General features: G+C 59.5%; 2 protein-coding genes across 5 annotated transcripts; one reads left to right on the top strand and one right to left on the bottom strand.

The window, feature by feature from the left end:
• The first annotated feature begins 1,098 nt into the window (after positions 1-1,098).
• On the top strand, positions 1,099-5,584 carry TK1 (thymidine kinase 1). Of its 3 annotated transcripts, XM_037913861.2 has the most exons (7): positions 1,099-1,221; positions 1,328-1,359; positions 2,101-2,214; positions 2,642-2,735; positions 3,144-3,233; positions 3,313-3,432; positions 3,561-5,584. In XM_037913861.2, the coding sequence occupies exons 1-7, from the start codon at positions 1,156-1,158 to the stop codon at positions 3,744-3,746; spliced, it is 702 nt and encodes a 233-aa protein (XP_037769789.1). In that variant the 5' UTR covers positions 1,099-1,155; the 3' UTR covers positions 3,747-5,584. The 3 variants fall into 3 exon arrangements, with proteins under 3 accessions (XP_037769789.1, XP_037769791.1, XP_037769790.1); XM_037913863.2 differs by lacking the exon at positions 1,328-1,359 and having other exon boundaries at positions 1,129-1,221; XM_037913862.2 differs by lacking the exons at positions 1,099-1,221; positions 1,328-1,359 and adding an exon at positions 1,256-1,327.
• A 650-nt stretch (positions 5,585-6,234) lies between these two features.
• On the bottom strand, positions 6,235-10,669 carry SYNGR2 (synaptogyrin 2). Of its 2 annotated transcripts, XR_006285857.1 has the most exons (5): positions 10,514-10,669; positions 8,846-9,083; positions 8,057-8,196; positions 6,982-7,844; positions 6,235-6,926 (listed from the first exon to the last, which is right to left on the bottom strand). XR_006285857.1 is itself a non-coding variant. In XM_037913864.1 (4 exons), the coding sequence occupies exons 1-4, from the start codon at positions 10,613-10,615 to the stop codon at positions 7,647-7,649; spliced, it is 678 nt and encodes a 225-aa protein (XP_037769792.1). In that variant the 5' UTR covers positions 10,616-10,669; the 3' UTR covers positions 6,235-7,646. The 2 variants fall into 2 exon arrangements, 1 of the variants encoding a protein (XP_037769792.1); XM_037913864.1 differs by having other exon boundaries at positions 6,235-7,844.
• Positions 10,670-13,539: the final 2,870 nt, after the last annotated feature.

Genomic DNA, 13,539 nt, shown 5'->3' with positions numbered 1-13,539 from the left:
GATCCTGGGGGGAACAGGGGGATTCTGGGGGGCTCCGGGGATGGGATCCTGGGGGGATTCTGGGGGGTCCGGGGCTGGGATCCTGGGGGGAACCGGGGGGATTCTGGGGGGTCCGGGGCTGGGATCCTGGGGGGAACCAGGGGGATCCGGGGCTGGGATTCTGGGGGGAACCGGGGGATTCTGGGGGTGTCTGGAGCTGGGATCCTGGGGGGAACCGGGGGGATTCTGGGGGGTCCGGGGCTGGGATCCTAGGGGGATTCTGGGGGGGGTCCGGGGCTGGGATCCTGGGGGGAACCGGGGGATTCTGGGGGTGTCTGGAGCTGGGATCCTGGGGGGAACCGGGGGATTCTGGGGGGTCCGGGGCTGGGATCCTAGGGGAATTCTGGGGGGGGGTCCGGGGCTGGGATCCTGGGGGGAACCGGGGGGATCCGGGGCTGGGATTCTGGGGGGAACCGGGGGATTCTGGGGGTGTCTGGAGCTGGGATCCTGGGGGGAACCGGGGGGATTCTGGGGGGTCCGGGGCTGGGATCCTAGGGGGATTCTGGGGGGCTCCGGGGCTGGGATCCTGGGGGGAACCGGGGGGATTCTGGGGGGTCCGGGGCTGGGATCCTAGGGGAATTCTGGGGGGGGGTCCGGGGCTGGGATCCTGGGGGGAACCGGGGGGATCCGGGGCTGGGATTCTGGGGGGAACCGGGGGATTCTGGGGGTGTCTGGAGCTGGGATCCTGGGGGGAACCGGGGGGATTCTGGGGGGTCCGGGGCTGGGATCCTAGGGGGATTCTGGGGGGCTCCGGGGCTGGGATCCTGGGGGGAACCGGGGGGATTCTGGGGGGTCCGGGGTTGGGATCCTAGGGGGATTCTGGGGGGGGTCCGGGGCTGGGATCCTGGGGGGAACCGGGGGATTCTGGGGGGGTCCGGAGCTGGGATCCTGGGAGGGGGTAGTGGGGGGGTACCAATCTCTTTCCCATCATGCACCGGGACAAGCTCTTCCTGTAACCCACCTCCGCATCTGGGTGCTTGGGTGAAATTTCCCGCCCTGACCCTCATTGGCCGCCGAGGGGAGCGGGAGGGGCGGGGCCTCTCCTGATTGGTCAGTGCGGGCGGCGTTTAAAGGAGCGGAGCGCGCGCGCCGGGTCATTCGCAGGGGCCCGGCGGGATGAGCTGCCTCAACGTGCCCGGGGTGCAGCCCGGCTCGCCCGCCAAGGCGCGCGGCCAGATCCAGGTGGGGCGCGGGGGCGCGCGCGGCGGGGGGCGGGGGCGCGCGCGGCGGGGGGCGGGGGCGCGCGGCGGGCCGGCTGGGTCTCACCCCGTGTTTCCTGTCTCTGCAGGTGATTTTCGGGCCCATGTTCTCCGGGAAAAGGTACCGGGGCCGTGGGGCGCCCGCCGGGCTTTGGGGGGGTCTGGGGGTCCCCTCACTCCGGGGGCCCCAAGCGCCCGGAGCCGTCCCCGTCGGGCGGGGGAGCTGCTCTGGGCCCTGCCTGCTGCCCCAGCCCCGCCCCCCGTGCAGCGCAGCGCGGCCCGGCCCCGGGGGGGGCGGGGGCCGCCCCCCGTGCAGCGCAGCGCGGCCCGGCCCCGGGGGGGGCGGGGGCCGCCCCCCGTGCAGCGCGGCCCGGCCCGGCCCCGGGGGGGGCGGGGGCCGCCCCCCGTGCAGCGCGGCCCGGCCCGGCCCCGGGGGGGGCGGGGGCCGCCCCCCGTGCAGCGCGGCCCGGCCCGGCCCCGGGGGGGGCGGGGGCCGCCCCCCGTGCAGCGCGGCCCGGCCCGGCCCCGGGGGGGGGCGGGGGCCGCCCCCCGTGCAGCGCGGCCCGGCCCCGGGGGGGGCGGGGGCCGCCCCCCGTGCAGCGCGGCCCGGCCCGGCCCCTTACTGGGCTGAGGCGCTGCGCTGCTGTTACCCAGATAGGCTGACGGCATCGGGGCCTAAGGGCTCCTGGGGAGGCCAGGGTTGCCTCCTTGGCTCCCAGTATGGGTTTGGGGGGCTAGACGTCGCTGTCTTGCGCTGGTGCGCTGCCACTAATGGACTGTGGGGCGATCCTGGGGATAGTGTCCATTCCCACGCACCTGCTAGCCCCTCTGCATGCTGTGGCTAATTGTGACGATCTTGTAGCACGGAACTCATGCGCCGGGTCCGCAGATTCCAGATTGCACAGTACAAATGCCTTGTGATAAAGTACGCCAAGGACACTCGTTACTGCACGAATGGGGTCTCCACGCACGACAGGTGAGCTGCTGTCATGGATATCGCCCCATTTGCAGGGAGGATCATCATCTGACTGCTGCTGCTTGACTTTGTTTGCTTCCAAAAAGGGAAACGATAGAGAACTCAGTGTACAAGCTTGAAGTTGTCTCCATTGTTCTGTACAGTCCATTGGCCTTGGCTTCAGTGGTGTGTCTAGGCATGACTCTGCAGCCCCATGCCCCTGGCTAGAATGCTGCTTTCAGCTGGCTGTTGTCTGGCTGGGCTATGGGGGGTGGTTTTTTACAGCTGGCTGGTTGGCAACTGCGCCATGTATAAGTGGCACAGCTTTTAGCCCAGGAATGATGATCTGTCTCAAAACAGCTGTTCTCTGTGCTTGAGTCCTTGTTTTTAATAGCTCCCTCCTATAGGTTGACCAATCACTCACCCACGTGCTGATTCTTCCTTGCAGGAATACCATGGAGGCTCTTTCGGCCTGTTATCTCAAAGATGTGCACCAGGAGGCGCTTGGTTCAGCTGTGATTGGTATTGATGAAGGCCAGTTTGTAAGTTCTCAATGCTTGTCTGCTGTTGTCTCCTGTCCAATAACCAGCAAATTTGCCTTGAAGGGACCCCATGCTATGTAGGATGGGAAGTGCAGAGAAAAATCTTAGACCTGCCATGTTAATTGGCAAAATGGTCTTGTGCAGAGTTCTTGTCCAGCCACATTTGTGTGGTCTAGTGCCATCCCTCCTCATAGCCTTGGTACAGGTGTGGTAGGCAGCTAAACCTACCATGTTTAGTCTGAACTGTGAAGACTCCCCTTGCCCCCTTTGCTCAGGTAATGTTGCTGTAGCTTCCTAGCTGGTGCCCTGTCCTGCTGTTGTGGGGACACTTCTGAATTCAAGGTTATCTGCAGCACTTGAAGCTGCTCATACTCCTTGCTGAAGCTGTCCTCTTTATGCCCTGTCTAGTTCCCAGACATTGTGGAGTTCTCTGAGGCGATGGCCAATGCAGGGAAGACAGTCATAGTTGCTGCCCTTGATGGGACCTTCCAGAGGAAGGTAATTTCTTTCAGCAGTGGGTAACTGGATCCTTCTGAGTTCTTATCCCTGTACCAAATAGCCTGTCTTTTTGCTGCAGGCATTTGGGAGCATCCTGAACCTGGTTCCCTTGGCAGAGAGTGTAGTGAAGCTGAATGCTGTGTGCATGGAGTGTTACCGGGAGGCTTCATACACGAAGAGGCTGGGAGCTGAGAGGGAGGTAAGATTCTAGGGAACAAAGACCACTCGAACAGGGCCTTGAAGGCACCTGTGAGGTGAAATGACCTGCCCATGGTGTGCTTATACAGGAGGAAAGAGCATCCCTTCTAACCTACACTCTCTTGCCAGGTGGAAGTCATTGGAGGGTCAGACAAGTATCACTCCGTCTGCCGTGTCTGCTACTTCAGAAAGCGACCTCAGCAGGCTGGGCCAGAAAACAAGGAGAACCTGCCTGTGGGGGCCAAACAGGCGGATGTCATAGGCTCCCGAAAGGTCCTGGCTTCCCGACAGATGCAGTGGAGCCCAGCAAACTGAGCAGGGGAGGCTAGAGACTACAACTTTGGGGCTTCTTTAAAGCTCTTTCCCCTCTGCTCAGCCCGGAGCTGTGTCATGGCCTCCCAATGCTACCTGCCAAACCTAACTGCTGCTTGTGTGCTGAGCTACAAAGAACCAGGCCCACGTAGAAGGGACAAAAGGGGAAAACAATGACAAACAGGAGTCGGGCAAGCAGCCACTGGGAAAGTCCTCTGCCATGGAATGTGAGCAAGAAATTGGAGGCACTTACTGAGACAGTCACACTGCAACAGGCCCTTGTCCCTCAGTGTGGGACATCCAATACACCATTTGTCCAGGCTTCTGAGTAATGACTATCCTCCCAGCTCATGGGAACCCCTCTTTAGCACGTTTGACCTCCCTCCCTGACACTGTTGCTGGCTTTTGCTTGTGTTCTTAAGGACTTTGCCTGTTCCTAACTAGCTCATGGGTCTGACTTACTGCCTGGGGATGCCCTGTCCCTAGGTGACACTGGGACAGGAGGACCTCCATTGCTTTAGCCCCTTCATTAGATTACCTCTTACTCCATTCTAAGGTAAATGACCTCAGACCTCCCATCCCTACTAGTGTCTTCTCCTGCTATCACTACACCCCAGCCATTATCTTCCCTCTTAACATCAATTTCCCCTCTAACAATGCTTATGTGCTGCTGCCTCCACCCCCTCTCTGGCAGGCAGCTGTAATTAGTTCTCCCCTCCCCCACTGCACTTCCGTGTCTGTCCAATTCAAGATGGTTTCTCCAATTATACTTGTTAAAAGACTACACTGAGTTGCTCTAAATCAGGGCTGTTTAAAAACCCTTGGAATGACTGTTCTCTTCCTCTCCTGTTCCCAGCAGTGGAGGTGGCCTTGATGTGTTAATTTTTAGGGTTTGGTTTTTAGGTTCAGCTGTACTAACTCAAGGAGTGAGGCTTTGCTCCTCCCTGTGTCCACCCTCATTAGGGTGAAGAATGGACACTGAGGCTGGAGGGTGACTAAGCTCTTAACACAGACTAACTGAAAACAATGCTCTTCTGAGGTGAGGTGGAGATGGGGCTGATGTTAAAGGGCACCCTCTGCTTCAGTGGAGCCTAGTTCTGCTAATACCACTGTGCACAGCTGCTTACTTGCCCAAGAAGGGTTTGCAGACATTTGGTCTAAATGCCTTGTGTCCTGATCAAAAAGATGTGCTCAGTCTCTCTAGTAGATGGACTAATGATTAGTGCAGGCAGGGGTTTTGAAGTGTTTCTGGTGAGTGCCCCACCCCTTATTGTGTAGTAAATCTGAAACCTACTTCTGCTGAGCACTATTTTTAATCTCCCAGAGGGATGGGTCTGCGCTGTCCCAAGAACCAGATATTTAAGTGAGGGTTTCTAGAAGGTAACAGACTGTCTCCACTTTGGAACCGCAGTGCCCTGCTGCTTGACATAAGTTTCTTCCTGTGTCCTTAGCAAATCTTTTCTTCCCCTTTCTCTAGAGGGCTTGGGGTCATGCCCAGCTGCTTCCTCGCTACCATTACAGCTTGTTGGCTGAAGCATTTTGATAATTGCTAGGCCCTCGCAGCCCTTCCCTTCCTTGGAGAATGAGCCAGCTGCTCTAACCTGCCTTTCCTGCAGCCCAGGCTTGCAGTTTTGTGACACAAGGCCCTCTGTTAACCTCTGGCCTGGCACCAGGAAGTTCTCCTCAGCCCCTTTTACCCTCTCCTGTTAGAGTAGCTGCATTTACCCTAACCCCAAGATGGTCAAGCTGCTTCCAGGCTCTTTACTCGGCTCACCTGCCAGGTGTAGTGGCTGCTGCTAATTTTAAATACTTCTATTGCTCCTTGGTGGGGGAGGCTCTACGTGCTGTGGCTAGAACCAAGCAGGAATTCTTCAGACCTGCTTACTAAAAGGGGGAGGTTTAATGTTAAGGCTGCAGCATTAGCCTTGGTGGGGGGGGGGGCTCATCCCTTGGTGTGGGCAGCTGCCTAATGTTTCAGTGGGTCTGTCAGTGCAGGGGTGAGTTTTAAATTAAATAAATGAAACTCTGTGTAATGTGTATTAATGCCACAAACATTCACAAGGCTCTTGCTGAAGCCTCTTCTCAGGCTTCTAGGGGCAGCTGTACTGGTCCTCTGCTGACAGAGGGCATGTGCTGGAAGCTCTGTCATGTGGCTTCTTTGTAGGAACTGCCTGTGTGCATAAAGGCTCCGCTACCCCTGCAGGAGCGGGGGGCAGGACTTGAGCTGTGCTAAAAATAGACATGTGCAATGATTATGCATTTCTTGGCTCTTCTGGACTGTGACTTGCTCTAGACAGAGTGATGGGAGGGAAGAGCTGCATTTTCTAGCCTACCCTGGGGGAGAGGAAGTCCACACCCTTCTTAGGTAGAAACATCCTGGACAGGCAAAGGGTGAGCTGAGGCCTCTCCCCAGCAGAAGGGCAGAGGGAAAGCCCACATTACCCCCCCCCCCCCTTTTTAGGGCTCCCCAGCCCCAGAAAGACAGCAGCTGTAAGTGAAAAAGACTTTATTCCATCTTCCACCAGTGATAAATGAGCATTTAAACCATTCAGTTGTGCACTGGCAGCTGGTGCTGCAACTCATCTACCCTCTGTGACCGTCAGAAACAGCGTCCCAGAACAGGTGCACTTGGGAAGCAGCAACCTGAGACTATTACACACCAGCAAAAGCAAGACAGGGTGCGTACACAAGGAAGAACAGCTGCTTCAGAAGCCTGGCCCCCTGGGAGAGCTAGCTGCCGGGTGGGGGTGAGCAGACAGCACAGCTTCTCCCAGAGTCCAGATCTACCCGACCAGCCTGGGGTGAGCAGAAGGTGCTGTGCTGGGGGGATGGATCAGTGCTGCTCAGGCCCCACAGCCAAGTCAGTCTAGGAGGCTGTTTCAGCAGCAGTTAGAGAGCTGACCAACAGCATTACTGTGGCTCCTGATCTGGGCCATCTCATCACTGCATGTGGTACCCAAAGATCAGGACCCCCTTTAGATTCCTCAGGGGAAAGGCAAGGCACAGCCCCTAACTTAGTAGTGAAACTCAAAAGCTCTATGTACAAATCAGTTTACAAAAAGTTTAGTCCTGCACTTTGGCATCAAGCTCACCCAGCAGCAGAAATGGAAGGCAGCACAGGAACCCCTTCCACACCCCATTACCCAGCACAGAAGCAGAACTGCTGGCCCAGGCGCTGAACCCCTTCCACACCCCATTACCCAGCACAGAAGCAGAACTGCTGGCCCAGGCGCTGAACCCCCCTGCTCTGCTGAGCACAGTGGCAGCTGAGGACAAAGATACCTGGTACGAAAGTGAGATGGCACTTTGGGGAATCTGAGCCAGCAGGGTTAGTAAAGGCACCAGGTCTAGAGCTGAAGTTACACTGATGTAGCCACAGGCAAGGTTTGGGGGTGTTTAAAATTCACCACACTGTCAAACACAAAAGAGGAAACAGTTATTCCTTGCTGTTATGAAGGAAAGAACCTAACTGCCCACACTCTGTTGTCACAGCTGGGGAGGGGCCAGGGTCAAGCTTTAGGGACAAAAATCCCCTCCTGAAGAGGAAGGGGTCCCCACTACATGGATGCAGCAGGTTTGTGCTCAGCAGTCACCCCAATGAACAAGAGGGAAGCCCCACCCCCAGTCAGAGAGGGCTTGATTTCCAGGAAGGCAGAGCCAGCAATCAGCTCTAAGTGGGGAGGGAGAAAGTCACATGTACAGCCTCCCACCGCATTCAGTCCTTGGGCTCTGCCAGGAACCAGGGAGCTCCTAACTCCAAAGCCCTGGTGCCCTTCACACACTAAGCAGCCACCACACCCCAACCCCCACCCCTAGTCAAGATACAGCCCCTGCCGCACAGAAGAATTGCACTTGTGTAGCTATCCGTGCTAGCCACTTTGGTGGTGGCCATTGGCACAGGGCTCAGTACGCAGGTGGGGGCTGGTAGCCCTCCGAGGTCTCTCCGGTCTGGGTGAAGGACGGCTGCTGGTAGTTGTCGTGAGTGACACTGGGGTAAATTGAGTAGGGGGTCGAAGGGTCAGGGGTGGGATCAACGTAGCTGTTAGTGAGGTCCTCCACTCCCATTCTGTACCTCTGGAGAGCAAAGGTGATCAGGAACCCCTAGAAAGAGAGAGAGCAGCAGTCAGCAAAGCCAGGCCCCTCAGGAGGGCCACAAGGGCAGGTCCAGACACTGGGATGCAGGGGCAGCAGAAGGCCACAGTGATGCTGCCCATTCCAGACTGATGTGGCTCAGGCCCCCGATTCTCTCAAAGCCCCCACCCCAAGAGAGGTAAGCCCTGAAGAGATCTGCTGGCTGGGAAAGCGCCACTCACCCAGGAGAAGATGGAGAAGAAGCTGAAGGTAATAGCAGCTCGGGCCGAGTCAGCCCCCACATGCACATCGATCGGCAACGTCATAGCCCACTGGTTGGTCAAGAAGCAAAAGCCAATGAACCACAGGAAAGTCCAGAGTGCTGTGGGGGGGGGAGGGGCAGAGAGAGAGAGAGAGAGAGCAATGAGTGGGTCCGGCTGCCTTGCTGGGGTGCAATCCCATCCCCTGACCCACACTGACGACTTCATGTCACCCAACTGCTGGCGGGGAGGGCTGGACCAAACAAAGCCTGTTCAGCAGACCTCTTGGCTAAGGGCCTCCACTTTCTTAGTGCCAGGGCCACTGACTGACTGCCCTGCCTCCCAGCACTGCTGCTTGATGCCCCTGGGAGCTCGGTGCAGAGCCCCATAAGCCCTATGCTTTGGCAAGCTGCCCGGAAAGGGTCACCCAGCTGGGTGCATGTCTGCAAGTCAGGAGCAGTGCCCAAGTTCAGCAGTTCATGATGGGCACGGTGCCAGGAGATCAAAGCGCCCCCCTCTAGTCAGGCACAGGGTAGGCCACTGAAAGAAACCACCATCCAAGGAGCTGGACAAGGGCAGCCATTGTCTGATCATTAGAGAAGGCCCTAACACTGGATGCGTTTCTAACTGCTCTGCTTTAGGCATTAGTCTGGGGCAGTTCTCTGGCCTGTGTTATACCCACGGTCAGACTAGGGGATTGTAAGGCCCCCCAAGAAGGGACCATTAGAATCAGCCAGCAACAGCCAGGCCCACCCCCATGGCTGCTGTTACCTGAAAAGCCCAAGTCTGCCATGACCAAGTACTTGCGGTCAGTGGCGTTGCTGATCTGGGGAAAGTAGATATCGATCGTGAAGAAGGCGACACAGGCCAGGAAGCCGAGGACACCAATGCCGATGCCGTAGCGGCAGGCATCCTCATTCCGGTGGAAGATGCAGTGGAGCTGATCAGTCTCATGCGTGTTGGTGTACCCCTCACCGATGATGCAGGAGAACACGATGAGGGAGAACACCTGGGGAGGGAGCACTGGCATCAGCTTGAGCAGTGTTCAGGAACCACAGGGCAGGAGGGAAGCCGGGGCGAGGGGGGACCCTGAACCACCAGCTGCACCCTTCCAAAGCAGGAGAGAGTTCATTCAATGCAGCTATTGCCCTTTTACCACAATGGCTATCCATCCACCTACCCCCCTCTTGGGGGAGAGGATGCACACGCAGCAGACAAGAGCAGGCATCCCCAGTGTGCTGGAATGGGGCAGCACAAACATGCAGGGGTTGGCACATGCTCCTTACCTGAGGGAACCGTAACTAGGGGCAGGGCGGTTCCAGGCCTCACCTCACGATTTACCTGTCGACATGGAAGTGATTGGAGCAGGGTACCGAACCCCTCAGTAAGGGGGTTGGGCTGCAAAATGCCTGGGCTGGCTTGTGCCCCACTGCAGCCAGAACAAATAGGGCACAAGCCTGGGAGTGTGCAGGAACTGCCTCACCACAGGGGGGTAATGCAACAGCTGAATTGGGGGAGCGCTCCCCCCCAGTCTCTGGGGGACCCACCCACAGAACTGGGAGGGAGCAGAGCACTCAGCAAACGCCTCGCTCCCTCACATGCTCGTCAGCAGCGACTGCAGCTGCCGAGGGCCCCCGAGGCCCCCGAGCCAAAGCGATCCGCTGACCCCCCCGCAAACCGACAGTCACGGCGCCCCGCGGGTCCCTCCTCCCGGGCCGGCCCCATGCACCGCAGCGGTGCCACCCGGAGAGGGCAGGCGTGGGCGGCTCCTCCGCGGCCTGTGCCACGCACCTGGAGGCCCCAAGGCGCCGCCCGCCCAGGAGGGGCCGGGCCCCGGGTCCAGCCCCGAGCAGGGCGGCAGCCCCGGCCCCCCTCCCCCGGCGCGGCCGGACACGCAGCACCGGGAGGCCCCGCGACTTTCCGCGCCCGGCCTCTCCCAACGGGGCCCGGCGGGCAGCTGGGGGCCCCGGGCGGGCCCCTTCCCCCGTCCAACCCCCGGCCCGGCCCAGCCCCCTGCCCCGGGCCCCCTTCCCCTGCCCGGGCCCCCGGCCCGGCCCCCGGCCCCTTCCCCCGTCCAACCCCCGGCCCCCTTCCCCTGTCCGGGCCCCCGTCCAACCCCCGGCCCGGCCCAGCCCAGCCCCCGGCCCCTTCCCCCGTCCAACCCCCGGGCCCCCTTCCCACCCCCGGCCCAGCCTCCGGCCCCCTTCCCCCGTCCAACCCCCGGGCCCCCTTCCCCCCCCCGGCCCAGCCTCCGGCCCCCGTCCCCCGTCCAACCCCCGGCCCCCTTCCGACCCCAGGCCCAGCCCCTTCCCCCGTCCAACCCCCAGCCCAGCCCCCGGCCCGGCCCCTTCCCCTGTCCCTGTCCGACCCCCGGCCCCTTCCCCGGCCCGGCCCGCTCCGCTCCGCACGCGGCAGGCTCGGGGGCCCGGCGCCGCTCACCGCGCTCAGCAGCCGGACCAGGACCTGCGGCCGCTGCAGGAAGCGCAGCAGGTCGAAGGTGCCGCCGGCCTTGGCCGCTCCGTAGGCGCCGCCGCCCTCCATGCTACCGCCGGCCTGGCCTCGCCCCGCCCGGCTTGAGCCGCCGCGTCCCCGGCCCCGCCCCGAGGAGGGGCCCGGCCCGGCTGCGGCCCTGGGCGGGGCGCGCCCGGCTCCTCTCCCGTGGCCCGCAGGTGCCCCGGGGGAAAGGGCCGGGGCTGGGGGGCCAAACGCCTCCCATCCGGCCTCAGGGCTCCGGCAGGGCCGCGGCCCGGAGCCCGGCGCGGGCGGAGCAGAGCGGCCGCGGGGGAAAGGGCCGCCCGGGGCTCCGGGGGCAGTTTCAGTCCCTGCTGCAGCCAGCCCCGGCCCTGGCCAGCTGATGTTCCCCTCCCGCGGGACGCGTGGCCGCCTGCGCCTTGCCCGGAGCCCGCGGCAGGCCCCTGCGCGGAGACCCTCATCCCACACATCCGTGAACAGGACGAGCCGGGGCAGAGTCGACCCGGCTCTTGGACAGGGGCATCGTGCCTCACCCAGCTGCCAGGCTTCTTGGGTGGGGGGGGTCCACAAATGTGGACAAGGGTGATCCGCCCGTGGCTCTAGCGTACGTGGACACTAGCCTGTGGCAAGGTCTCTCCCTGAAGGCGCTTCAGCAAAGGAAGCAGCCAGGGGATAGAAGGGAAGGGACTCTCCGTAACTGGTTAAAAGCTAGAAAACAAAGGATAGGAATAAATGGGCAGTTTTTACAGGGGAGAGAGGTGAATAGCGGGGTCTCCCAAGGATCTGTATTGGCACCAGTGTTGTTAATTTATTCATAAATAATCTAGAAAATGGGTAAACAGTGAGGTGGCAAAGTTTGGCGATGATACAAAATTACACAAGACAGTTCAGACCAAAGCTGACTGGGAAGATGACCAAGGGCTCTCACATAAGTGGGTGCCTGGGTAACAACATGGCAGATGAAATTCAATGTTGATAAATGCAAAGTAATGAGCATTGGAAAACATCATCCCCACTGTGCAGACAAAATGCTGGGGTCTATATTAGCTGTTACCCCGTAAGAAATCGATCTTGGAGTCATCGTGGGTATTCTCTGCAAACAGCTGCTCAATGGGCAGCAGCCGTCAGAAAAGCGAACAGCGTTAGGAACCCTTAGGAGAGGGATAGCGAATATAACTGAAAACATCCTAATCCCACGCTATAAATCTCTGGTCACTCCAGCTCAAAACAGATACGTTCGAATTGGAAAAGGGGATGGAGCAGCTTCCATGTGAGGCAGGAGTAAAAAGACGGGGACTGTTCAGTTTAGAAAAGATGACGGGGGGGAGACGATCGAGTCTGTACAGTCTTGACTGGTGGGGAGAAAGTGAGTAAAGAGGTGTTATTTATCCCTGCACAGAACACAAGAGCCAGGCGTCACCCACTACAATGAATAGGCAGCAGGTTTTATACAAAAAAAAAGGAAGTACTCCATACACGGCACGGGCAACCTGGGGAAACTGTTGCCAGAGGATGCTGTGAAGGCCAAAAGTGTAACTGGGTTAAAGAAATAATTAGTTAAATTCCTGGGAGCTAGGTCCATCAATGGCTATTAGCCAAGATGGTTGGGAATGCAACCCCTGCTTTGGGTGTCCCTAAACTTCTGCCTGCCAGAAGCTTGGCCTGGACAACAGGCGATGGACCACTGGACAATTGCCGTTCTGTTCACTCCCTCTGAAGAACATTAGTATGTTCTTATCTTATCCCTGTGTGACAAAGTGGGACTGTTCTTAATGTTTCCTCTGAATAGTGTGGGGGTGCCTCAGTTTCCCCTAGGCAGTTCTTAAGTATCTAGGGGGTGGGGTAAGGGTGTATGATCATTGCAGAGCCCTAGAGGGCAGGTGTGTGCAGGGGTCTGGACACAGAGAATGGCCAACACCCTGTTTCCCGGCAACTGATGGCCTGGGCCCTTCCCCCCTGCAAGGTGAGAGCTAAAGGGTTGGAGAACAAAGGAATCCGGTGATCTCCTGGCCCGGCACAGGGACAAAGCCCAGAGGAGGAGGGGCTGGAGGGAGTTTCAGTTTGGGGCTGGCTGGGGACAGGGAGTGAAGGGCAGACGTGGTTGTCCAGCTCACTGCTCCCCAAAATGGACCCAGCTGAGGGGTCCTGTTCTCTGCACCTACAAGCTCTGTGTTAGACCATGTTCCTGTCGTCTAATAAACCTCTGTTTTACTGGCTGGCTGAGAGTCCCGTCTGACTGCGGAGTTGGGGGGCAGGACCCTCTGGCTTCCCCAGGAGCCCCGCCTGGGCGGACTCGCTGTGGGAAGCGCACGGAGGGGCAGAGGATGCTGAATGCTCCGAGGTCAGACCCAGGAAGGGGGAAGCTGTGTGAGCTTTGTGTCCTGCAGTCAGGCTGCTCCCAGAGAGGAGACTTCCCCAGAGTCCTGCCTGGCTTCATGGGGAGCAGTTCCAGAGCATCGCCCGGGGACTCCGTGACACCCTGCTCAGAACAATCCATCCAGGCAGCTGTCCCAGGGAAGGAGACGTGAGTTTCTGGCATTCCACTCCCTCTGTCCGTGTTCTCTCCACAGCCTTTGTCTGTGTGCTGGCTGTCTCCTCAGTGTCCTGTGCTGTCTCTGCTGGGAGAGGAAGGTAGATTCTATCTCCTGACACTCAGACCTCCAGGGGCCAAGGGAATATAGCCCAGGTGATAATATGGATTCAAATTGGCCCTAAACTCATGGACTGGTTGGCCCCACTTCAGAGCCTTTGACCTCTCAGCTGCCAGCTCCCATCCAGCCCAGGTCTGGGAGTCGAGTCTGAGCCTTTCCTCTCTAGTTCTCGTCTGGACTAGGCCAGCAGCGACCAGAAGTTGCTCCCCATCTGGCAGCTGATCGTTGTCCTATCAGGAAGGGGCGGGGGGCTCTGTCTGGTTCCTACACGCCTCATCTCAAGCCCATCACACCTGGCCCCTTTGTTGGCAGCCTCAGCAGCAGGCCGGACTGGATGGCTGC

This window comes from Chelonia mydas, chromosome 14, assembly GCF_015237465.2.
Source record: "Chelonia mydas isolate rCheMyd1 chromosome 14, rCheMyd1.pri.v2, whole genome shotgun sequence".
In the NCBI taxonomy this organism is placed as follows: Eukaryota; Metazoa; Chordata; order Testudines; family Cheloniidae; genus Chelonia; species Chelonia mydas.
The sequence above is the reverse complement of the archived record's forward strand: the minus strand, read 5'-3'. Positions and strand labels throughout refer to the sequence as shown.

What these genes read in the sequence shown, in the direction of transcription:
- TK1 (XM_037913861.2), top strand. Translation starts at nt 1,156, where the DNA reads ATGAGCTGCCTCAACGTGCCCGGGGTGCAGCCCGGCTCGCCCGCCAAG. An exon ending in AGGCGCGCGGCCAGATCCAG is followed by an intron (nt 1,222 to 1,327) that starts GTGGGGCGCGGG and finishes CTGTCTCTGCAG; the next exon opens with GTGATTTTCGGGCCCATGTT. An exon ending in GTATTGATGAAGGCCAGTTT is followed by an intron (nt 2,736 to 3,143) that starts GTAAGTTCTCAA and finishes TGCCCTGTCTAG; the next exon opens with TTCCCAGACATTGTGGAGTT.
- SYNGR2 (XM_037913864.1), bottom strand. Translation starts at nt 10,615, where the DNA reads ATGGAGGGCGGCGGCGCCTACGGAGCGGCCAAGGCCGGCGGCACCTTC. An exon ending in GGCAGACTTGGGCTTTTCAG is followed by an intron (nt 8,197 to 8,845) that starts GTAACAGCAGCC and finishes CCCCCCCCACAG; the next exon opens with CACTCTGGACTTTCCTGTGG. An exon ending in TCTTCTCCATCTTCTCCTGG is followed by an intron (nt 7,845 to 8,056) that starts GTGAGTGGCGCT and finishes CTCTCTTTCTAG; the next exon opens with GGGTTCCTGATCACCTTTGC.